The sequence below is a fragment of the Carcharodon carcharias genome, assembly GCF_017639515.1.
Source record: "Carcharodon carcharias isolate sCarCar2 chromosome 39 unlocalized genomic scaffold, sCarCar2.pri SUPER_39_unloc_21, whole genome shotgun sequence".
Taxonomy (NCBI): domain Eukaryota; kingdom Metazoa; phylum Chordata; class Chondrichthyes; order Lamniformes; family Lamnidae; genus Carcharodon; species Carcharodon carcharias.
The window spans coordinates 134,506-158,733 of record NW_024470827.1 but is presented as its reverse complement, the minus strand read 5'-3'; the positions used below and the strand labels follow the sequence as shown (position 1 = coordinate 158,733).

General features: G+C 56.0%; 1 protein-coding gene across 1 annotated transcript in view; it reads left to right on the top strand.

The window, feature by feature from the left end:
* The window catches only part of LOC121274955 (glutamate receptor ionotropic, NMDA 2D-like), a gene marked incomplete at its 5' end in the record, with an annotated part of 77,068 nt that overhangs the window by 29,126 nt on the left and 23,714 nt on the right, over positions 1–24,228 (top strand). The window contains 5 exons of the mRNA XM_041182328.1: positions 7,420–7,534; positions 11,299–11,510; positions 16,637–16,805; positions 22,021–22,174; positions 23,730–23,855. Coding sequence (XP_041038262.1) covers positions 7,420–7,534; positions 11,299–11,510; positions 16,637–16,805; positions 22,021–22,174; positions 23,730–23,855 — 776 coding nt within the window. The remainder of the gene's footprint in view (positions 1–7,419; positions 7,535–11,298; positions 11,511–16,636; positions 16,806–22,020; positions 22,175–23,729; positions 23,856–24,228) is intronic.

The window sequence follows — 24,228 nt, the reverse complement described above, 5'->3', positions numbered from 1 at the left end:
CACTGACTGGTGTCTCTCAGTCTCCTCTCTGACAGGGAGATATCTGTACACTGACTGGTGTCTCTCAGTCCCCTCTCTGACAGGGAGATATCTGTACACTGACTGGTGTCTCTCAGTCCCCTCTGTCTCTCAGGAAGATTACTGTACACTGACTGGTGTCTCTCAGTCCCTCTCTCTCAGGGAGATATCTGTATACTGACTGGTGTCTCTCAGTCTCTCTCTCTCAGGGAGATATCTTTACACTGACTGGTGTCTCTCAGTCTCTCTCTCTCAGGGAGATATCTGTACACTGACTGGTGTCACTCAGTCCCCTCTCTCTCAGGGAGATATCTGTACACTGATTGTGTCTCTCAGTCCCCTCTCTCTCTCTCAGGGAGATATCTGTACACTGACTGGTGTCTCTCTGTCCCTTCTCTGACAGATAAATATCTGTACACTGACTGGTGTCTCTCAGTCCCTCTCTCTCAGGGAGATATCTGTACACTTACTGGTGTCTCTCAGTCCCTCTCTCTCAGGGAGATATCTATACACTTACTGGTGTCTCTCAGTCCCTCTTTCTCAGGGAGATATCTGTACACTGACTGGTGCCTCTCAGTCTCTCTCTCTCAGGGAGATACCTCTCTACTGACTGGTGTCTCTCAGTCCCTCTCTCTCAGGGAATTATCTGTTCACTGACTGGTGTCTCTCTGTCCCTCTCTCTCAGGGAGATATCTGTACACTGACTGGTGTCTCTCAGTCCCCTCTCTCTCTCAGGGAGATTACTGTACACTGTCTGGTGTCTCTCATACCCTCTCTCTCAGGGAGATATCTGTACACTGACTGGTGTCTCTCAGTCCCCTCTCTCTCAGGGAGGTTTTGCTGCCTATTGTTAAGCGATGATCCAGGAACATCGATCACAGTCACCTGGGGATTCCCTGAGAGATGTAAATGCATTCATTAGAATTAAATTAATCCGCACAAAATTAAAATATGTCTTCTGTGTGGAGGAAATCTTTCACCCATTTAAATCTGTGATTCATCCTGTAACTATGGGATTTAGTGTGGATGATGCAAACATGGTCTACATCACTGACCTTTCCAAATTCATTCATCAAAGAACCAAATTTCATTAATTGTGAGCTCCATACTCCCCCCGGTGCCAGTACTGAGGGAGTGCTGCACTGTCAGAGGGTCAGTACTGAGGGATTGCTGCACTGTCAGAGGGTCAGTACTGAGGGATTGCTGCACTGTCAGAGGGTCAGTACTGAGGGAGTGCCGCACTGTCAGAGGGTCAGTACTGAGGGAGTGCCGCACTGTCAGAGGGTCAGTACTGAGGGAGTGCTGTCCTGTCAGAGGGTCTGTGCAGAGGGAGTGCTGCACTGTCAGAGGGTCAGTACTGAGGAAGTGCCGCACTGTCAGAGGGTCAGTACTGAGGGAGTGCTGCACTGTCAGAGGGTCAGTACTGAGGGAGTGCTGCACTGTCGGAGGGTCAGTACTGAGGGAGTGCTGCACTGTCAGAGGGTCAGTACTGAGGGAGTGCTGCACTGTCAGAGGGTCAGTACTGAGGGAGTGCTGCACTGTCAGAGGGTCAGTACTGAGGGAGTGCCGCACTGTCAGAGGGTCAGGACTGAGGGAGTGCCGCACTGTCAGAGGGTCAGTACTGAGGGAGTGCCGCACTGTCAGAGGGTCAGTACTGAGGGAGAGCTGCACTGTCAGAGGGTCAGTACTGAGGGAGTGCTGCACTGTCGGAGGATCAGTACTGAGGGAGTGCCGCACTGTCAGAGGGTCAGTACTGAGGGAGTGCTGCCCTGTCAGAGGGTCAGTACTGAGGGAGTGCTGCACTGTCAGAGGGTCAGTACTGAGTGAGTGCTGCACTGTCAGAGGGTCAGTACTGAGGGAGTGCTGCACTGTCAGAGGGTCAGTACTGAGGGAGTGCTGCCCTGTCAGAGTCTCAGTACTGAGGGAGTGCTGCACCGTCAGAGGGTCAGTACTGAGGGAGTGCCGCACTGTCAGAGGGTCAGTACTGAGGGAGTGCCGCACTGTCAGAGGGTCATTGCTGAGGGAGTGCTGCCCTGTCAGAGGGTCAGTACTGAGGGAGTGCTGCACTGTCAGAGGGTCAGTACTGAGGGAGTGCTGCCCTGTCAGAGTCTCAGTACTGAGGGAGTGCTGCACCGTCAGAGGGTCAGTACTGAGGGAGTGCCGCACTGTCAGAGGGTCAGTACTGAGGGAGTGCCGCACTGTCAGAGGGTCAGTACTGAGGGAGTGCTGCACTGTCGGAGGGTCAGTACTGAGGGAGTGCTGCACTGTCGGAGGGTCAGTACTGAGGGAGTGCTGCACTGTCAGAGGGTCAGTACTGAGGGAGTGCTGCACTATCAGAGGGTCAGTACTGAGGGAGTGCTGCACTGTCAGAGGGTCAGTACTGAGGGAGTGCTGCACTGTCAGAGGGTCAGTACTGAGGGAGTGCTGCACTGTCAGAGTCTCAGTACTGAGGGAGTGCTGCACCGTCAGAGGGTCAGTACTGAGGGAGTGCCGCACTGTCAGAGGGTCAGTACTGAGGGAGTGCTGCACTGTCAGAGGGTCAGTACTGAGGGAGTGCTGCACTGACGGAGGGTCAGTACTGAGGGAGTGCTGCACTGTCAGAGGGTCAGTACTGAGGGAGTGCTGCACTGTCAGAGGGTCAGTACTGAGGGAGTGCTGCACTGACGGAGGGTCAGTACTGAGGGAGTGCTGCACTGTCAGAGGGTCAGTACTGAGGGAGTGCTGTACCGTCAGAGGGTCAGTACTGAGGGAGTGCCGCACTGTCAGAGGGTCAGTACTGAGGGAGTGCCGCACTGTCAGAGGGTCAGTACTGAGGGAGTGCTGCACCGTCAGAGGGTCAGTACTGAGGGAGTGCCGCACTGTCAGAGGGTCAGTACTGAGGGAGTGCCGCACTGTCAGAGGGTCAGTACTGAGGGAGTGCTGCACTGTCAGAGGGTCAGTACTGAGGGAGTGCTGCACTGTCAGAGGGTCAGTACTGAGGGAGTGCTGCACTGTCAGAGGGTCAGTACTGAGGGAGTGCTGCACTGTCTGAGGGTCAGTACTGAGGGAGTGCCGCACTGTCAGAGGGTCAGTACTGAGGGAGTGCTGCACTGTCAGAGGGTCAGTACTGAGGGAGTGCTGCACTGTCGGAGGCTCAGTACTGAGGGAGTGCCGCACTGTCAGAGGGTCAGTACTGAGGGAGTGCCGCACTGTCGGAGGCTCAGTACTGAGGGAGTGCCGCACTGTCAGAGGGTCAGTACTGAGGGAGAGCTGCACTGTCAGAGGGTCAGTACTGAGGGAGTGCTGCACTGTCAGAGGGTCAGTACTGAGGGAGTGCTGCACTGTCAGAGGGTCAGTACTGAGGGAGTGCTGCACTGTCAGAGGGTCAGTACTGAGGGAGAGCTGCACTGTCAGAGGGTCAGTACTGAGGGAGTGCTGCCCTGTCAGAGGGTCAGTACTGAGGGATTGCCGCACTGTCAGAGGGTCAGTACTGAGGGAGTGCCGCACTGTCAGAGAGTCAGTACTGAGGGTGTGCTGCACTGTCAGAGGGTCAGTACTGAGGGAGTGCTGCACTGTCAGAGGGTCAGTACTGAGGGAGAGCTGCACTGTCAGAGGGTCAGTACTGAGGGAGTGCTGCACTGTCAGAGGGTCAGTACTGAGGGAGAGCTGCACTGTCAGAGGGTCAGTACTGAGGGAGTGCTGCACTGTCAGAGGGTCAGTACTGAGGGAGAGCTGCACTGTCAGAGGGTCAGTACTGAGGGAGAGCTGCACTGTCAGAGGGTCAGTACTGAGGGAGTGCCGCACTGTCAGAGGGTCAGTACTGAGGGAGTGCTGCACTGTCGGAGGGTCAGTACTGAGGGAGTGCTGCACTGTCAGAGGGTCAGTACTGAGGGAGTGCCGCACTGTCAGAGGGTCAGTACTGAGGGAGTGCCGCACTGTCAGAGGGTCAGTACTGAGGGAGTGCTGCACTGTCAGAGGGTCAGTACTGAGGGAGTGCTGCACTGTCAGAGGGTCAGTACTGAGGGAGTGCTGCACTGTCAGAGGGTCAGTACTGAGGGAGTGCTGCACTGTCTGAGGGTCAGTACTGAGGGAGTGCCGCACTGTCAGAGGGTCAGTACTGAGGGAGTGCTGCACTGTCAGAGGGTCAGTACTGAGGGAGTGCTGCACTGTCGAGGGGTCAGTACTGAGGGAGTGCCGCACTGTCAGAGGGTCAGTACTGAGGGAGTGCCGCACTGTCAGAGGGTCAGTACTGAGGGAGTGCCGCACTGTCAGAGGGTCAGTACTGAGGGAGTGCAGCACTGTCAGAGGGTCAGTACTGAGGGAGTGCTGCACTGTCAGAGGGTCAGTACTGAGGGAGTGCTGCACTGTCAGAGGGTCAGTACTGAGGGAGTGCTGCACTGTCAGAGGGTCAGTACTGAGGGAGTGCTGCACTGTCTGAGGGTCAGTACTGAGGGAGTGCCGCACTGTCAGAGGGTCAGTACTGAGGGAGTGCTGCACTGTCAGAGGGTCAGTACTGAGGGAGTGCTGCACTGTCGGAGGCTCAGTACTGAGGGAGTGCCGCACTGTCAGAGGGTCAGTACTGAGGGAGTGCCGCACTGTCAGAGGGTCAGTACTGAGGGAGTGCCGCACTGTCAGAGGGTCAGTACTGAGGGAGTGCAGCACTGTCAGAGGGTCTGTACTGAGGGAGTGCTGCATTGTTGGAGGGTCAGTACTGAGGGAGTGCTGCACTGTCGGAGGGTCAGTACTGAGGGAGTGCTGCATTGTCAGAGGGTCAGTACTGAGGGAGTGCTGCACTGTCAGAGGGTCAGTACTGAGGGAGTGCCGCACTGTCGGAGGGTCAGTACTGAGGGAGTGCTGCATTGTCAGAGGGTCAGTACTGAGGGAGTGCTGCACTGTCAGAGGGTCAGTACTGAGGGAGTGCCGCACTGTCAGAGGGTCAGTACTGAGGGAGAGCTGCACTGTCAGAGGGTCAGTACTGAGGGAGTGCTGCACTGTCAGAGGGTCAGTACTGAGGGAGTGCTGCACTGTCAGAGGGTCAGTACTGAGGGAGAGCTGCACTGTCAGAGGGTCAGTACTGAGGGAGTGCCGCACTGTCAGAGGGTCAGTACTGAGGGAGTGCTGCACTGTCAGAGGGTCAGTACTGAGGGAGTGCCGCACTGTCAGAGGGTCAGTACTGAGGGAGTGCCGCACTGTCAGAGGGTCAGTACCGAGGGAGTGCCGCACTGTCAGAGGGTCAGTACTGAGGGAGTGCTGCAGAGTCGGAGTTTCAGTACTGAGGGAGTGCTGCACTATCAGAGGGTCAGTACTGAGGGAGTGCTGCACTGTCAGAGGGTCAGTACTGAGGGAGTGCTGCACTGTCAGAGGGTCAGTACTGAGGGAGTGCTGCACTATCAGAGGGTCAGTACTGAGGGAGTGCTGCACTGTCAGAGGGTCAGTAATGAGGGAGTGCCGCACTGTCAGAGGGTCAGTACCGAGGGAGTGCCGCACTGTCAGAGGGTCAGTACTGAGGGAGTGCTGCACTGTCAGAGGGTCAGTACTGAGGGAGTGCCGCACTGTCAGAGGGTCAGTACTGAGGGAGTGCTGCACTGTCAGAGGGTCAGTACTGAGGGAGTGCCGCACTGTCAGAGGGTCAGTACTGAGGGAGTGCTGCACTGTCAGAGGGTCAGTACTGAGGGAGTGCTGCACTGTCAGAGGGTCAGTACTGAGGGAGTGCTGCACTGTCAGAGGGTCAGTACTGAGGGAGTGCCGCACTGTCGGAGGGTCAGTACTGAGGGAGTGCTGCACTGTCAGAGGGTCAGTACTGAGCGAGTGCCGCACTGTCAGAGGGTCAGTGCTGATGGAGTGCTGCACTGTCAGAGGGTCAGTACTGAGGGAGTGCTGCACTGTCAGAGGGTCAGTACTGAGGGAGTGCTGCACTGTCAGAGGGTCAGTACTGAGGGAGTGCCGCACTGTCAGAGGGTCAGTACTGAGGGAGTGCTGCACTGTCAGAGGGTCAGTACTGAGGGAGTGCTGCACTGTCAGAGGGTCAGTACTGAGGGAGTGCTGCACTGTCAGAGGGTCAGTACTGAGGGAGTGCCGCACTGTCAGAGGGTCAGTACTGAGGGAGTGCCGCACTGTCAGAGGGTCAGTACTGAGGGAGTGCTGCACTGTCAGAGGGTCAGTACTGAGGGAGTGCTGCACTGTCAGAGGGTCAGTACTGAGGGAGTGGTGCACTGTCAGAGGGTCAGTACTGAGGGAGTGCTGCACTGTCAGAGGGTCAGTACTGAGGGAGTGCTGCACTGTCAGAGGGTCAGTACTGAGGGAGTGCCGCACTGTCAGAGGGTCAGTACTGAGGGAGTGCCGCACTGTCAGAGGGTCAGTACTGAGGGAGTGCTGCACTGTCATAGGGTCAGTACTGAGGGAGTGCTGCACCATCGGAGGTTCAGTACTGAGGGAGTGCTGCACTGTCAGAGGATCAATACTGAAGGAGTGCTGCACTGTCAGAGGGCCAGTACTGGGGGAGTGCTGCACTGTCAGAGGGTCAGTACTGAGGGATTGCCGCACTGTCAGAGGGTCAGTACTGAGGGAGTGCCGCACTGTCAGAGGGTCAGTACTGAGGGAGTGATGCACTGTCGGAGGGTCAGTACTGAGGGATTGCTGCACTGTCAGAGGGTCAGTACTGAGGGAGTGCTGCACTGGCAGAGGGTCAGTACTGAGGGAGTGCTGCACTGTCAGAGGGTCAGTACTGAGGGAGTGCTGCACTGTCGGAGGGAGATATATATACTCTAGGATTTGAGCTCCATAACCCAGGCTGACACTCCTTTTGCCTGCCTTCAGGATGGGCGGAGCCCCAAACACTATCCCGTTGGTCTCAGGGTTTTCCAGAGACTGGTGAGCCTCAGGATATGCCCAGTCCCTCATCGTCACTGGAACTCCGTCCCTAACAGCGCCGTGGGTGTACCTACACCACACGGACAAAATCCTGGAACTCCCTCCCTAACAGCGCCGTGGGTGTACCTACACCACACGGACAAAATCCTGGAACTCCCTCCCTAACAGCGCCGTGGGTGTACCTACACCACACGGACAAAATCCTGGAACTCCGTCCCTAACAGCGCCGTGGGTGTACCTACACCACACGGACAAAATCCTGGAACTCCCTCCCTAACAGCGCCGTGGGTGTACCTACACCACACGGACAAAATCCTGGAACTCCCTCCCTAACAGCACCGTGGGTGTACCTACACCACACGGACAAAATCCTGGAACTCCCTCCCTAACAGCGCCGTGGGTGTACCTACACCACACGGACAAAATCCTGGAACTCCCTCACTAACAGCGCCGTGGGTGTACCTACACCACTGCTGCGGTTCAAGAAAACAGCTTACCACCACCCGATTAACTCCTCTTTTTCTCTCTCTCTCTCTCTCTCTCTCTCTCCAGGTACTTCTCCAACATCACTTGGGATGGCAAGGATTTCTCCTTTAACACAGACGGCTATCTTGTTAACCCCTCCATGGTAATCCTGGCTCTCAATCGCCAGAGAGAGTGGGAGATGGTAGGTTTGAGCAGGAATACACACAAACAGTTGATAGCCCTCGGTTAGACCACACTGGGAGCACCGTGCACAGTTCCAGTCTCCGTATCCTCCTCGGTTAGACCACACTGGGAACACCGTGCACAGTTCCGGTCTCCGTATCCCTCGGTTAGACCACACTGGGAACACCGTGCACAGTTCCGGTCTCCGTATCCCTCGGTTAGACCACACTGGGAGCACCGTGCACAGTTCCGGTCTCCCTATCCCTCGGTTAGACCACCCTCGGAGAACTGTGCTCAATTCATCGTATCCCACACCTCCTCTGCCCGTCTCACCCTCCCTCCCTCCCAACGCTGCCCCCATATCCTTCGATTCCTTTCGCCCTTGTTTGTTCATCCAGCTTCCCCAACACCTCCCTGCTCGTCTCTGGCATTCCCCTCGAGTCCCTCCCTGTGGGAGCGTGTTCCACTCTCCACCCCACCACCCCCCCCCCCCACCACCCCTGACTCTCTGGGGAAAGACCTCCCTCCTGAATTCCACTCCCCTCCCTCCCCGATGAGATTTATTCGTGACTGCTGCATTTCCAAGGGCCCCCTGCTTGCTTCTGGTCTCGGACTCCAGGGGAAGACACGTCTCCAGATCGAGACGAGAGAAACCATCCCCCCACCCCCGCCGACCCTCAACCCCACAACTCCTCAAGGTTTGAGGTGAGGAGCTGGACCAGGTCAGCCCTTGAGCCGGCTCTCCCTGGCAGAGGGGGAGAGGCAAGAGGTCCCGGTTGCTCCTGCTCGCTTGCTCCTGCGAGGGTCCAGGAAGCAAAACCGGGGACGTGATTGTCGGAGAGATTGGAATTCTGTCAGTGACTGCGCTAAACGCTGCTCACAGGAGCAGAAGGTAGCGAGGTTGGGGGGAGGGGGGTTGGGGGTGGTTGGGGGGGGAAGAGAGAGAGAGAGAGAGAGAGAGAGAGTGTGTATGTGCATGGGAGCTGTTGTCAGTGGCAACCTGTTTAGTTGGTATTCCGATGGTGATCTCGGCTGATGGAAAGTCACCTTGAGACGCTCGATTCTTCCAGCTGTCCCCCCCCTCTTGTCTCACTCAGTGTTCACAAATAACCGCTGGACACCGCACTCCCTGTCCTCTCTCACCTCCAGACTCCTGACTGTCCCGATACCCTCCCCCTCTCCCTCCCTATCTCTGTAACCTCCTCCAGCCCCTACAATCCTCATCCTCCTGTTCAAATCCCTCCCTCACCCCCTCCCTCCCTATCTCTGTAACCTCCTCCAGCCCCTACAATTCTCACCCTCCTGTTCAAATCCCTCCCTCACCCCCTCCCTCCCTATCTCTGTAACCTCCTCCAGCCCCTACAATTCTCACCCTCCTGTTCAAATCCCTCCCTCACCCCCTCCCTCCCTATCTCTGTAACCTCCTCCAGCCCCTACAATTCTCATCCTCCTGTTCAAATACCTCTCACCCCCTCCCTCCCTATCTCTGTAACCTCCTCCAGCCCCTACAATTCTCATCCTCCTGTTCAAATACCTCTCACCCCCTCCCTCCCTATCTCTGTAACCTCCTCCAGCCTCTACAATCCTCATCCTCCTGTTCAAATCCCTCCCTCACCCCCTCCCTCCCTATCTCTGTAACCTCCTCCAGCCCCTACAATTCTCACCCTCCTGTTCAAATCCCTCCCTCACCCCCTCCCTCCCTATCTCTGTAACCTCCTCCAGCCCCTATAATTCTCATTCTCCTGTTCAAATCCCTCCCTAAACCCCTCCCTCCCTATCTCTGTAACCTCCTCCAGCCCCTACAATTCTCATCATCCAGTTCAAATCCCTCCCTCACCCCCTCCCTCCCTATCTCTGTAACCTCCTCCAGCCCCTACAATTCTCATCATCCAGTTCAAATCCCTGCCTCACTCCCTCCCTCCCTATCTCTGTAACCTCCTCCAGCCTCTACAATTCTCACCCTCCTGTTCAAATCCCTCCCTCACTCCCTCCCTCCCTATCTCTGTAACCTCCTCCAGCCCCTACAATTCTCATCATCCAGTTCAAATCCCTGACTCACTCCCTCCCTCCCTATCTCTGTAACCTCCTCCTGCCCCGACAATTCTCATCCTCCTGTTCAAATCCCTCCATCACCCCCTCCTTCCCTATCTCTGTAACCTCCTCCAGCCTGATAATAACCCCAGCCCTAGCTGTACACTTCCTGGGAGTGTTTGATGGGGACAGTGTAGAGGGAGATTTACTCTATATCTAACCCCGTGCTGTACCTGTCCTGGGAGTGTTTGATGGGGACAGTGTAGAGGGAGATTTACTCTGTGTCTAACCCCGTGCTGTACCTGTCCTGGGAGTGTTTGATGGGGACAGTGTAGAGGGAGATTTACTCTGTATCTAACCCCGTGCTGTACCTGTCCTGGGAGTGTTTGATGGGGACAGTGTAGAGGGAGATTTACTCTGTGTCTAACCCCGTGCTGTACCTGTCCTGGGAGTGTTTGATGGGGACAGTGTAGAGGGAGATTTACTCTGTATCTAACCCCGTGCTGTACCTGTCCTGGGAGTGTTTGATGGGGACAGTGTAGAGGGAGATTTACTCTGTGTCTAACCCCGTGCTGTACCTGTCCTGGGAGTGTTTGATGGGGACGGTGTAGAGGGAGCTTTACTCTGTATCTAACCCCGTGCTGTACCTGTCCTGGGAGTGTTTGATGGGGACAGTGTAGAGGGAGATTTACTCTGTATCTAACCCCGTGCTGTACCTGTCCTGGGAGTGTTTGATGGAGACAGTGTAGAGGGAGATTTACTCTGTATCTAACCCCGTGCTGTACCTGTCCTGGGAGTGTTTGATGGAGACAGTGTAGAGGGAGATTTACTCTGTATCTAACCCCGTGCTGTACCTGTCCTGGGAGTGTTTGATGGGGACAGTGTAGAGCGAGCTTTACTCTGTATCTAACCCTGTGCTGTACCTGTCCTGGGAGTGTTTGATGGGGACAGTGTAGAGGGAGATTTACTCTGTATCTAACCCCGTGCTGTACCTGTCCTGGGAGTGTTTGATGGGGACAGTGTAGAGGGAGATTTACTCTGTATCTAACCCCGTGCTGTACCTGTCCTGGGAGTGTTTGATGGGGACAGTGTAGAGCGAGCTTTACTCTGTATCTAACCCTGTGCTGTACCTGTCCTGGGAGTGTTTGATGGGGACAGTGTAGAGGGAGATTTACTCTGTATCTAACCCCGTGCTGTACCTGTCCTGGGAGTGTTTGATGGGGACAGTGTAGAGGGAGATTTACTCTGTATCTATCCCCGTGCTGTACCTGTCCTGGGAGTGTTTGATGGGGACAGTGTAGAGGGAGATTTACTCTGTATCTAACCCCGTGCTGTACCTGTCCTGGGAGTGTTTGATGGGGACAGTGTAGAGGGAGATTTACTCTGTATCTAACCCCGTGCTGTACCTGTCCTGGGAGTGTTTGATGGGGACAATGTAGAGGGAGATTTACTCTGTATCTAACCCCGTGCTGTACCTGTCCTGGGAGTGTTTAATGGGGACGGTGTAGAGGGATCTTTACGCTGTATCTAACCCCGTGCTGTACCTGTCCTGGGTGTGTTTGATGGGGACGGTGTAGAGGGAGCTTTACTCTGTATCTAACCCCGTGCTGTACCTGTCCTGGGAGTGTTTGATGGGGACAGTGTAGAGGGAGATTTACTCTGTATCTAACCCCGTGCTGTACCTGTCCTGTGAGTGTTTGATGGGGACGGTGTAATTCAGGGTGATATCTCTCCCTCTCTGTCTCTGATCAGGTGGGGATGTGGGAGCAGGGCTCCCTGACCCTGAAGTACCCTGTCTGGTCTCGCTATGGGATGTTCCTGCAACCCGTCAACAATGACCACCACCTGACGGTGGTCACGCTGGAGGAGAGACCGTTTGTGATAGTGGAGGCCATTGACCTGGCCAGCGGCACCTGTATCCGTGACTCTGTCCCCTGTCGGAAGCAGCTGAACCGGACTGCCAGGTAGGAGCATCGGAGGTGGAGAGAGAGAGAGAGAGAGAGAGAGAGAGAGAGAGGGGTCGGCGGCTGGGAGGGTGACAGGGCTGGACTGAGGGACCAGGTCCCGAAGGCACACAGCCTGGAGGAGGGACGGGAGAAGGGACGAGGGGGACACGTTGAGCTGGGGAGGTGGTGGTACACCTGAATTGTCACTGGGCTAACCATCCAGAGACCCAGGGTAATGCTCGGATAGGTGGGGGGGGGGGTGGGGGGTGTGGGGGTGGGGGGGCGAAGAGGCGGGGGTTCAATCCAGAAACAGAAAAGATCTCAGCAGCGGAGAGAGAAACAGGAGTGAAGGATTCGGGTCAGGAAGGATGTGTTGGCCCTGAAGAGGGTTCAGAGGAGGGTTCACGAGAACGATCCCAGGAATGAAAGGCTTAACATATGAGGAACGTTTGAGGACTCTGGGTCTATACTGGATGGAGTTTAGAAGGATGAGGGGGGCGATCGGATTGAAACTTACAGAATACCGAAAGGCCTGGATAGAGTGGACGTGGGGAAGATGTTTCCATTAGTAGGAGAGACTCGGACCCGAGGGACACAGCCTCAGAGTAAAGGGAAGACCTTTTAGAACAGAGATGAGGAGAAACTTCTTTAGCCAGAGAGTGGTGAATCTAAGGAATTCATTGCCACAGAAAGCTGTGGAGGCCAGGTCATTGAGTGTATTTAAGACCGAGATAGATAGGTTCGTGATTGGTAAGGGGGAGTCAAAGGTGGGAGAATGGGCTTGAGAAACCGATCAGCCATGATTGAATGGAGGAGCAGACTCGATGGGCTGAACGGCCTCATTTCTGCTCCTATGGTCTTATGGTCTTATGGGTCCCTGCGACTCGTCTTCAGAGCTGAGGGGAGCTGGAAATGTGATGGAATTGATCCTGTTTTAAGGGAGGGGGATGGAGCAGGTAAAGCTGGGTCGGAGGTCACCACCATTAACACCTCCTTTGTCCTTTAGTCCACGAGATCTTTGTCACTCTCTCCTTTGCCCCTACCTGTTGCTGCTCCACCACCCCCCCACCCCCCCGGCCTTTAACAGTATAAATTTCACAGAATCACCCAATGCAGAAGAGGCCCTTCGGCCCATCGAGTCTGCGCCGACCCTGTGAGAAACACCTGAGCTACCTCCCTAATCCCATTGACCAGCACTTGGCCCCATAGCCTTGAATGTTTATGAGGTGCCAAGTGCTCATCCGGGTGCTTTTTAAAGGATGTGAGGCTAACCTACCTCCAGCACCCTCCCAGGCAGCGCATTCCAGACCCTCCCCACCCTCTGGGTAAAAAAGCTTCTCCTCACATCCCCCCACAAACCTCCTGCCCCCCTCACCTTGATCTTATGTCCCCCTCGTGACTGACCCTTCAACTATTCACCCTGTCCGTGCCCCTCATAATCTTGTCCACCTCGATCAGGTCGCCCTCAGTCTTCTCTGCTCCAACCAAAACAACCCAAGTCTATCCAACCTCTCTTCATAACTTAAATGTTTCATCCCAGGCAACATCCTGGTGAATCTCCTCTGCACCCCCTCCAGTGCAATCACATCCTTCCTATAATGTGGCGGCCAGAACTGCACACAGTACTCCAGCTGTGGCCTCACCAAGGGTCTATACAACTCCAGCATGACCTCCCTACTTTTGTAATCTGTGCCTCGATTGATAAAGGCAAGTGTCCCATATGCCTTTTTCACCACGCCACTAACATGCCCCTCCGCCTTCAGGGATCTATGGACACACACGCCAAGGTCCCTTTGTTTCTCAGAACTTCCTAGCGTCGTGCCGTTCATTGAATACTTCCTTGTCCAATTACTCCTTCCAAAGTGTATCACCTCACACTTTTCAGGGTTAAATTCCATCTGCCACTTATCTGCCCATTTGACCATCCCATCTATATCTTCCTGTAGCCCAAGACACTCAACCTCACTGTTAACCACCCGGCCAATCTTTCACCACATTTCTACTTTCTCTTGAGCTCTGAAGAGTCACACGGACTCGAAACGTTAACTCCCTCCTTCTCCCCACAGAAGCTATCAGGCCCGCTGAGTTTTTCGAGCCTCTCCTGTATTCGTTTCAGACTCCCAGCATCCGCAGTATTATTTGCTTTTATCTTCAGGCTCTGGTGGGTGGGGGACCCGGGTTCCAATCCCGCTCCGGCAGACGTTGGAATCTGGCCTCAATAAAAAAAAAAACAGAATTAAAAGTCTGATGGTGACCAGGAAACCAAAAAAAAAAAAACCCCACCTGGTTCACTCATGTCCCTTAAGGGGAGGGAAATAAGACCACAAGACGCAGGAGCAGAAATGAGGCCATTCAGCCCATCGAGTCTGCTCCGCCATTCAATCATGGCTGATCAGTTTCTCAACCCCATTCTCCCACCTTCTCCCCGTAACCTTTGACCACCCTTACCAATCAAGAACCTATCTATCTCGGTCTTAAATACACTCAATGACCCGGCCTCCACAGCTTTCTGTGACAATGAATTCCATAGATTCACCACTCTCTGGATAAAGAATTTTCTCCTCATCTCTGTTCTAAAAGGTCTTCCCTTTACTCTGAGGCTGTGCCCTGGGGTCCGAGTCTCTCCTACTAATGGAAACATCTTCCCCACGTCCACTCTATCCAGGCCTTTCAGTATTCTGTAAGTTTCAATCAGATCCCCCCTCATCCTTCTAAACTCCATCGAGTATAGACCCAGAGTCCTCAAACGTTCCTCATATGTTAAGTCTTTCATTCCTGGGATCGTTCTCGTGAACCTCCCCTGGACCCTCTCCAGGACCAGCACATCCTTCCTGAGAGACGGGGCCCAAAATTGCTCACAATATTCTAAATGTGGTCTGACCAGAGCCTTATAAAGCCTCAGCAGCACATCCCTGCTTTTATACTCTAGTCTGTCGTACCCACTCTGGCCCTACACGTGACTCCAGACCCCACAACCACAATGTGGTTGGCTCTTAACTGCCCATCTGAACAAGGGGCAACTAGGGATGGGCAATAAAAGCTGGCCCAGCCAGTGGCGCCCACATCCCCATGAACGAATAAAGAACTAGTATAAGACACAGGGTGAGAGAGAGCGGGTAATAAAGCAGACAGTATCCTGGGCTTTATTAATAGGGGCAGAGAGTACAAGAGCAGGGAGGCTGTGTTGAGCTGGTATAAGACACAGGTTGAGCCTCAGCTGGGGTGTTGTGTCCAGTTCTGGGCTCCGCACTTTGGGAAGGATGTGAAGGGGTTGGAGAGAGTGTGGAAAAGATTGTCGAGAATGGTTCCAGGGATGAGGAGCGTCAGTTCACGGGGAGAGATTGGAGAAGTTGGGACTGTTTTCCTTGGAGAAGAGAAGGTCGAGAGGAGATTTGATCGAGGTGTTCAAAACCGTGAGGGGTCCTGGTCAGGGGAGAGAGGGAGAAACTGTTCCCATTGGCGGAAGGATGGACAACCAGAGGCGACACAGATTTAAGGGGATTGGGTAAAGGACCAATGGCGACAGGAGGAGAAACTCTGTTTCTCAGAGAGTGTGGAACTCGCTCCCACAGGGAGAGGCTGGAGGAGAATAGCAGAGATACCTTCGAGTGGGGAGGCATTGGGATCAAAGCCAGAAGCCTTGGAGGCTAAGGGACATGAGGGACTTCAGTCCGCGTGGAGAGAGAGAGAGCGAGGCTGGGGAGGAGCAGGGGGTCCTCGTTCTCCTCAGAAGAGGAGAAGGTTAAGGGGGAGATCGAATCGAGGTATTCGGAATCGGGAAGGGTCTGCGATGGGGGAGGAGGAAGGGTCAATGAGGAGAAACTGTCTCCGGTGGCTGGAGGGTCGGGGACCAGAGGGACACACAGAATGAGGGCGACTGGGGGAAAGAACCAGAGGGGGACAGGAGTGGGGGTGGGGGTGGGGGTGGGGGTGGGTGTGAGTGGGGTGGGGAGTGGGGAGATGGGGGAATGATTTAGTTTTAAACACAGTGAGTCGGTGTGATCTGGAAGGCGCTGCCTGAAAGGGCGGTGGAAGCAGATTCAATCGGCATTTTCAAAAAGGGGAAAGTGGAGAAATACTGGAAGGAGGAACATTAACAGGGAGAGGGATGGAGGGAGGGAGGGGGGAGGGAGAGGGATGGAGAGGGGGAGGGAGAGAGGCAAGGAGAGGGTGTGGGAGAGGGGGAGGGAGAGAGAGAGAGAGACAGAGGGAGAGGGGGAGGGAGACGGAGAGAGAGGGGGAGGGAGAGGGGGAGGGAGGGGGGAGGGAGAGGGGGTGGGAAGGAGAGGGAGGGGGAGAGAGAGGGAGAGCGAGAGGGAGGGGGAGGGGGAGCGGGAGGGAGGGGGAGAGCGAGGGGGAGGGGGAGGGAGAGGGAGAGCGAGGGGGAGGGGGAGGGGGAGAGGGAGGGGGAGAGGGAGGGGGAGAGGGAGGGGGAGAGTGTGGGGGAGAGGGTGGGGGAGAGGGAGGGAGAGAGGGAGGGAGAGAGGGAGGGGGAGAGGGAGGGGGGGAGAGGGAGAGGGAGAGGGAGGGGGAGAGGGAGGGAGAGAGGGAGGGGGAGAGGGAGGGGGAGAGGGAGGGGGAGAGGGAGGGGGAGAGGGAGGGGGAGAGGGGGAGGGAGAGGGAGGGGGAGAGGGAGAGGGAGAGGGAGGGGGAGAGGGAGGGAGAGAGGGAGGGGGAGAGGAGGGGGAGAGGGAGGGGAGAGGGAGGGGGAGAGGGGGAGGGGGAGAGGGAGGGGGAGAGGGAGGGGGAGAGGGAGGGAGAGAGGGAGGGGGAGAGGGAGGGGGAGAGGGAGGGGAGAGGGAGGGGAGAGGGAGGGGAGAGGGTGGGGGAGAGGGGGAGAGAGAGGGAGGGGGAGAGGGAGGGGGAGAGGGAGGGGGAGAGGGAGGGAGAGGGAGGGGGAGAGGGAGGGGGAGAGGGAGGGGGAGAGGGAGGGGGAGAGGGGGAGGGGCAGGAGGGGGATTCATTGGATCGTCCACTCACAGGGCAGGCAGAGAGAGAGACGATGGGCTGAATGGCCTCGTCCTGTAGCTGCGAGTTTCTACGATTATATCTAACGTCTTTCCCCCCACCCCCCCCCCCCCCCCCCCGGCCTCCCTCTGCCTCCCCCTCAACAAAAACCTCCCTCGCCTGTCTCACCCGCACAGCACGATCCCAGATGGCAAAATGTTCACCAAGAAGTGTTGCAAAGGGTTCTGCATTGACATCCTGAAGCGTCTGGCCAAGACCATCGGATTCTCCTACGACCTCTACCTGGTCACCAACGGCAAGCATGGCAAAAAGATCCACGGCATTTGGAATGGGCTGATCGGAGAGGTAGGGTCAAACCCTTGGCCTTTAACCCCAAGGCCCCTAATCCCACCACCCCCCCCACCCTCCATCCAAATCCACCGGCGTCGGCTGCAAACGGTCAGAGATGGGAGCGCCGGGGTGTTCCTGTCCGACAGGAGAGAGTTGGGGGGGGGCGAGAGCGTGGAGCACCGAGGGATTTGAACAGGAGGATGAGAAGTGTAGGGGCTGGAGGAGGTTACAGAGATAGGGAGGGAAGTGGCGAGCGAGGGATTTGAACAGGAGGATGAGAATTGTAGGGGCTGGAGGAGGTTACAGAGATAGGGAGGGAGGGGGTGAGGGAGGGATTTGAACAGGAGGATGAGAAGTGTAGGGTCTGGAGGAGGTTACAGAGATAGGGAGGGAGGGGATGAGGGAGGGATTTGAACAGGAGGGTGAGAATTGTAGGGTCTGGAGGAGGTTACAGAGATAGGGAGGGAGGGGGTGAGGGAGGGATTTGAACAGGAGGATGAGGATTGTAGGGGCTGGAGGAGGTTACAGAGATAGGGAGGGAGGGGGTGAGGGAGGGATTTGAACAGGAGGATGAGGATTGTAGGGGCTGGAGGAGGTTACAGAGATAGGGAGGGAGGGAGTGAGGGAAGGATTTGAACAGGAGGATGAGAAGCGTAGGGGCTGGAGGAGGTTACAGAGATAGGGAGGGAGGGGGTGAGGGAGGGATTTGAACAGGAGGGTGAGGATAGTAGGGGCTGGAGGAGGTTACAGAGATAGGGAGGGAGGGGATGAGGGAGGGATTTGAACAGGAGGGTGAGAATTGTAGGGTCTGGAGGAGGTTACAGAGATAGGGAGGGAGGGGGTGAGGGAGTGATTTGAACAGGAGGATGAGAAGTGTAGGGTCTGGAGGAGGTTACAGAGATAGGGAGGGAGGGGGTGAGGGAGGGATTTGAACAGGAGGATGAGAATTGTAGGGGCTGGAGGAGGTTACAGAGATAGGGAGGGAGGGGGTGAGGGAGGGATTTGAACAGGAGGATGAGGATTGTAGGGGCTGGAGGAGGTGCTGCCTGTGTTAATTGGTCCCCAGCTGATTCCCATGTGGTTTCTGTGATTTCCATGTGTGAGGGAGAAAGAGAGTGAGAGAGAGAGGGGGGAGGAAGAGTCTACATATTTATATATATGTGTGGAGAGCGAGAGGGAGGGAGAAGTTGAGGGAGAGGGAGAGTACAAGGGTGCTGAGGGGGAAGTGGTTCTCCCTCTGATAGGGGGTAGGGAGGGCGATGGATGAGGAGTACTGACGGGTGAGGGGAGAGTGGATGGGGGCGAGAGGAGATGGGTGCTGATGGGTGCTCCTACTGACTGTGGGTGATGGGTGCTGATGGGTGCTCCCTCTGACTGTGGGTGATGGGTGATCATGGGTGCTCCCTCTGACAGTGGGTGATGGGTGCTGATGGGTGCTCCTACTGACTGTGGGTGATGGGTGCTGATGGGTGCTCCCTCTGACTGTGGGTGATGGGTGCTGATGGGTGCTCCCTCTGACAGTGGGTGATGGGTGATGGGTGCTCCCTCTGACAGTGGGTGATGGGTGATGGGTGATGGGTGCTCCCTCTGACAGTGGGTGATGGGTGATGGGTGCTCCCTCTGACTGTGTGTGATGGGTGCTCCCTCTGACAGTGGGTGATGGGTGATGGGTGATGGGTGCTCCCTCTGACAGTGGGTGATGGGTGACGGGTGCTCCCTCTGACAGTGGGTGATGGGTGTTGGGTGCTCCCTCTGACAGTGGGTGATGGGTGATGGGTGATGGGTGCTCCCTCTGACAGTGGGTGATGGGTGATGGGTGCTCCCTCTGACTGTGTGTGATGGGTGCTCCCTCTGACTGTGGGTGATGGGTGCTCCCTCTGACTGTGTGTGATGGGTGCTCCCTCTGACTGTGGGTGATGGGTGCTCCCTCTGACTGTGGGTGATGGGTGCTCCCTCTGACAGTGGGTGATGGGTGATGGGTGCTCCCTCTGACAGTGGGTGATGGGTGATGGGTGCTCCCTCTGACTGTGTGTGATGGGTGCTCCCTCTGACAGTGGGTGATGGGTGATGGGTGCTCCCTCTGACAGTGGGTGATGGGTGATGGGTGCTCCCTCTGACAGTGGGTGATGGGTGATGGGTGCTCCCTCTGACAGTGGGTGATGGGTGCTCCTTCTGACAGTGGGTGATGGGTGCTCCCTCTGACTGTGGGTGATGGGTGCTCCCTCTGAAAGTGGGTGATGGGTGATGGGTTCTCCCTCTGACAGTGGGTGATGGGTGATGGGTGCTCCCTCTGACAGTGGGTGATGGGTGATGGGTGCTCTGTCTGACTTTGGGTGATGGGTGATTGGTGATCCCTCTGACAGTGGGTGATGGGTGATGGGTGCTCCCTCTGACAGTGGGTGATGGGTGATGGGTGCTCTGTCTGACTTTGGGTGATGGGTGATTGGTGATCCCTCTGACAGTGGGTGATGGGTGATGGGTGCTCCCTCTGTCTGTGGGTGATGGGTGCTCCCTCTGACTGTGGGTGATGGGTGATGGGTGCTCCCTCTGACTGTGGGTGATGGGTGCTCCCTCTGACAGTGGGTGATGGGTGATGGGTGCTCCCTCTGACAGTGGGTGATGGGTGCTCCCTCTGACAGTGGGTGATGGGTGATGGGTGCTCCCTCTGACAGTGGGTGATGGGTGCTCCTTCTGACAGTGGGTGATGGGTGCTCCCTCTGACTGTGGGTGATGGGTGCTCCCTCTGACAGTGGGTGATGGGTGATGGGTTCTCCCTCTGACAGTGGGTGATGGGTGATAGGTGATGGGTGCTCCCTCTGACAGTGGGTGATGGGTGATGGGTTCTCCCTCTGACAGTGGGTGATGGGTGATGGGTGCTCCCTCTGACAGTGGGTGATGGGTGATGGGTGCTCCCTCTGACAGTGGGTGATGGGTGATGGGTGCTCCCTCTGACAGTGGGTGATGGGTGATGGGTGCTCCCTCTGACTGTGGGTGATGGGTGCTCCCTCTGACTGTGGGTGATGGGTGCTCCCTCTGACAGTGGGTGATGGGTGATGGGTGCTCCCTCTGACAGTGGGTGATGGGTGATGGGTGCTCCCTCTGACTGTGTGTGATGGGTGCTCCCTCTGACAGTGGGTGATGGGTGATGGGTGCTCCCTCTGACAGTGGGTGATGGGTGATGGGTGCTCCCTCTGACAGTGGGTGATGGGTGATGGGTGCTCCCTCTGACAGTGGGTGATGGGTGCTCCTTCTGACAGTGGGTGATGGGTGCTCCCTCTGACTGTGGGTGATGGGTGCTCCCTCTGACAGTGGGTGATGGGTGATGGGTTCTCCCTCTGACAGTGGGTGATGGGTGATGGGTGCTCCCTCTGACAGTGGGTGATGGGTGATGGGTGCTCTGTCTGACTTTGGGTGATGGGTGATTGGTGATCCCTCTGACAGTGGGTGATGGGTGATGGGTGCTCCCTCTGTCTGTGGGTGATGGGTGCTCCCTCTGACTGTGGGTGATGGGTGATGGGTGCTCCCTCTGACTGTGGGTGATGGGTGCTCCCTCTGACAGTGGGTGATGGGTGATGGGTGCTCCCTCTGACAGTGGGTGATGGGTGCTCCCTCTGACAGTGGGTGATGGGTGATGGGTGCTCCCTCTGACAGTGGGTGATGGGTGCTCCTTCTGACAGTGGGTGATGGGTGCTCCCTCTGACTGTGGGTGATGGGTGCTCCCTCTGACAGTGGGTGATGGGTGATGGGTTCTCCCTCTGACAGTGGGTGATGGGTGATGGGTGCTCCCTCTGACAGTGGGTGATGGGTGATGTGTGCTCCATCTGACTGTGGGTGATGGGTGCTCCCTCTGACAGTGGGTGATGGGTGATTGGTGATCCCTCTGACAGTGGGTGATGGGTGCGCCCTCTGACTGTGGGTGATGGGTTCTCCCTCTGACAGTGGGTGATGGGTGATGGGTGCTCCGTCTGACAGTGGGTGATGGGTGATGGGTGCTCCCTCTGACTGTGGATGATGGGTGCTCCCTCTGACTGTGGGTGATGGGTGCTCCGTCTGACAGTGGGTGATGGGTGCTCCCTCTGACAGTGGGTGATGGGTGCTGATGGGTGCTCCCTCTGACTGTGGATGATGGGTGCTCCCTCTGACTGTGGGTGATGGGTGCTCCGTCTGACTGTGGGTGATGGGTGATGGGTGCTCCGTCTGACAGTGGGTGATGGGTGATCATGGGTGCTCCCTCTGACTGTGGATGATGGGTGCTCCCTCTGACTGTGGGTGATGGGTGCTCCGTCTGACTGTGGGTGATGGGTGCTCCCTCTGACAGTGGGTGATGGGTGATGGGTGCTCCCTCTGACTGTGGGTGATGGGTGCTCCCTCTGACTGTGGGTGATGGGTGCTCCCTCTAACAGTGGGTGATGGGTGATGGGTGCTCCCTCTGATAGTGGATGATGGGTGATGGGTGCTCCCTCTGACTGTGGGTGATGGGTGCTCCCTCTGACTGTGGGTGATGGGTGCTCCCTCTAACAGTGGGTGATGGGTGATGGGTGCTCCCTCTGATAGTGGATGATGGGTGATGGGTGCTCCCTCTGACTGTGGGTGATGGGTGCTCCCTCTGACTGTGGGTGATGGGTGATCATGGGTGCTCCCTCTGACAGTGGGTGATGGGTGATGGGTGCTCCCTCTGACAGTGGGTGATGGGTGATCATGGGTGCTCCCTCTGACTGTGGGTGATGGGTGCTGATGGGTGCTCCCTCTGACTGTGGGTGATGGGTGCTGATGGGTGCTCCCTCTGACTGTGGGTGATGGGTGCTCCCTCTGACAGTGGGTGATGGGTGCTCCGTCTGACTGTGGGTGATGGGTGCTCCCTCTGACAATGGGTGCTCCCTCTGACAATGGGTGCTCCCTCTGACTGTGGGTGCTCTCTCTGACTATGGGTGTTCCCTCTGTCTGTGGGTGCTCCTTCTGACTGTGGGTGCTCCCTCTGACTATGGGTGCTCCTTCTGACTGTGGGTGCTCCCTCTGACTATGGGTGCTCCCTCTGTCTGTGTGTGCTCCCTCGGTCTGTGGGTGCTCTCTCTGACTGTGGGTGCTCCCTCTGACTATGGGTGCTCCCTCTGTCTGTGGGTGCTCCCTCTGACTGTGGGTGCTCCCTCTGACTGAGTGCTGCTGAAGCTGATGTGCTTGGATCTCTGAGATCCTGACTGACTGTCTCGCTGTCGCCTCCCCCTCTCTCTAGGTCGTTTACAAGCGAGCTGACATTGCCATTGGGTCGCTGACCATCAATGAGGAACGCTCGGAGATCGTGGACTTCTCTGTCCCCTTCGTGGAGACTGGCATCAGCGTCATGGTAGCTCGCAGCAATGGTACTGTGTCTCCCTCAGCCTTCCTCGGTGAGTGACACACACCACGGGCGGTGATCGGGGGCAGGGGATAGAGAGACGGGGAATAGACAGAGAGAGAGAGACAGAGACAGAGACAGAGAGAGAGAGAGAGAGACCGAGAGAGAGACAGAGAGAGAGAGATAGAGAGAGACGAAGAGAGAGAGAGAGAGAGAGACGGAGAGAGAGAGAGACGGAGAGAAAGAGAGAGACAGAGAGAAAGAGAGAGACAGAGTGAGAGACAGAGAGAGAGAGAGAGAGACCAAGGGAGAGAGAGAGAGAGAGATAAATAGAGAGAGAGAGACCTAAAGTGATTGAGCGAGAGAGAGAGGGTGACAGGTGGAGAGAGAGAGAGAGAGGGAGAGAGAGAGGGAGACAAGGAGACAGAGAGAGAAATAGACCAACTGAGAGAGAGCGAGAGACTGAGAGAGAGAGGCAGAGAGAGAGAGAGAGAGAGAGAGACCAAGAGAGAGAGATAAATAGAGAGAGAGAGACCTAAAGTGATTGAGCGAGAGAGAGAGGGAGACAGGTGGAGAGAGAGAGAGAGAGAGGGAGAGAGAGAGGGAGACAGGGAGACAGAGAGAGAAATAGACCAACTGAGAGAGAGCGAGAGACTGAGAGAGAGGGAGACAGGGAGAGACAAACAGAGAGAGAGAGACAGAGAGAGAGAGACAGGGAGAGACAGAGAGATAGAGAGAGACAGAGAGAGAGAGACAGAGAGAGACAGAGTGACAGAAAGAGAGACAGAGACAGAGAGAGACAGAGAGAGAGAGAGACAGAGAGAGAGAGACAGAGAGAGAGGGACAGACAGACAGAGAGAGACAGAGAGAGAGACAGAGAGAGAGAGACAGAGAGAGAGAGAGAGACAGAGAGAAAAAGTGAGAGACAGCGAGAGAGAGATAGAGAGAGAGACATAGAGACAGGGAGAGAAAGTGAGAGACAGAGAGAGTGAGAGAGAGAGACAGAGAGAAGGACAGAGGAAGAGAATGGGAGAGACACCGCTGGATACAGAGAGAGAAAGACATGCAGCAATGGGCTGAAGAGAGACAGGACTGCAGGACAGGGAAAGCAGACATTGGTATTGAATCATGGGGATTAAATTGATGACAGATTGAGACAGAATGGACTGGGTCCAAGAGTAGAACATCACTGCCAATGGTTACATACACAGCAATTCAGGATTATCCTTTCTCACACATCTGTGTTCAAACAGGACCAAGGGGAGACTGACAAACAGGACCTAGCAGCAGAGATTGAAGGAGTGAGGGAGGGAGGGAGTCCCACAGCTTGGAGGCTGAGGGAGGGAGGGAGTCCCACAGTTTGGAGGCTGAGGGAGGGAGGGAGTCCCACAGTTTGGAGACTGAGGGAAGGAGGGAGTCCCACAGTTTGGAGGCTGAGGGAGGGAGGGAGTCCCACAGTTTGGAGACTGAGGGAGGGAGGGAGTCCCACAGTTTGGAGGCTGAGGGAGGGAGGGAGTCCCACAGTTTGGAGGCTGAGGGAGAGGGAGTTGGGATCTTGCTTTGCTGTGGTCTGACGTTGCACTCCAACATGATTCTCTCCTCCCCAGAACCTTACAGCCCAGCGGTCTGGTTGATGATGTTCGTCATGTGTCTGACAGTGGTGGGAATCACAGTGTTTATCTTTGAATTCTTCAGTCCGATGGGATACAACCGGACACTCTCGAGTGGAAAGCGTAAGTCCCAAAAAATCCATCACGAAAGAATTCTCCTCACTACCTCTGAAACCTGAAAGTGTTTGATGGGGACAGTGTAGAGGGAGATTTACTCTGTATCTAACCCCGTGCTGTACCTGTCCTGGGAGTGTTTGATGGGGACAGTGTAGAGGGAGATTTACTCTGTATCTAACCCCGTGCTGTACCTGTCCTGGGAGTGTTTGATGGGGACAGTGTAGAGGGATATTTACTCTGTATCTAACCCCGTGCTGTCCCTGTCCTGGGAGTGTTTGATGGGGACAGTGTAGAGGGAGATTTACTCTGTATCTAACCCCGTGCTGTACCTGTCCTGGGAGTGTTTGATGGGGACAGTGTAGAGGGATATTTACTCTGT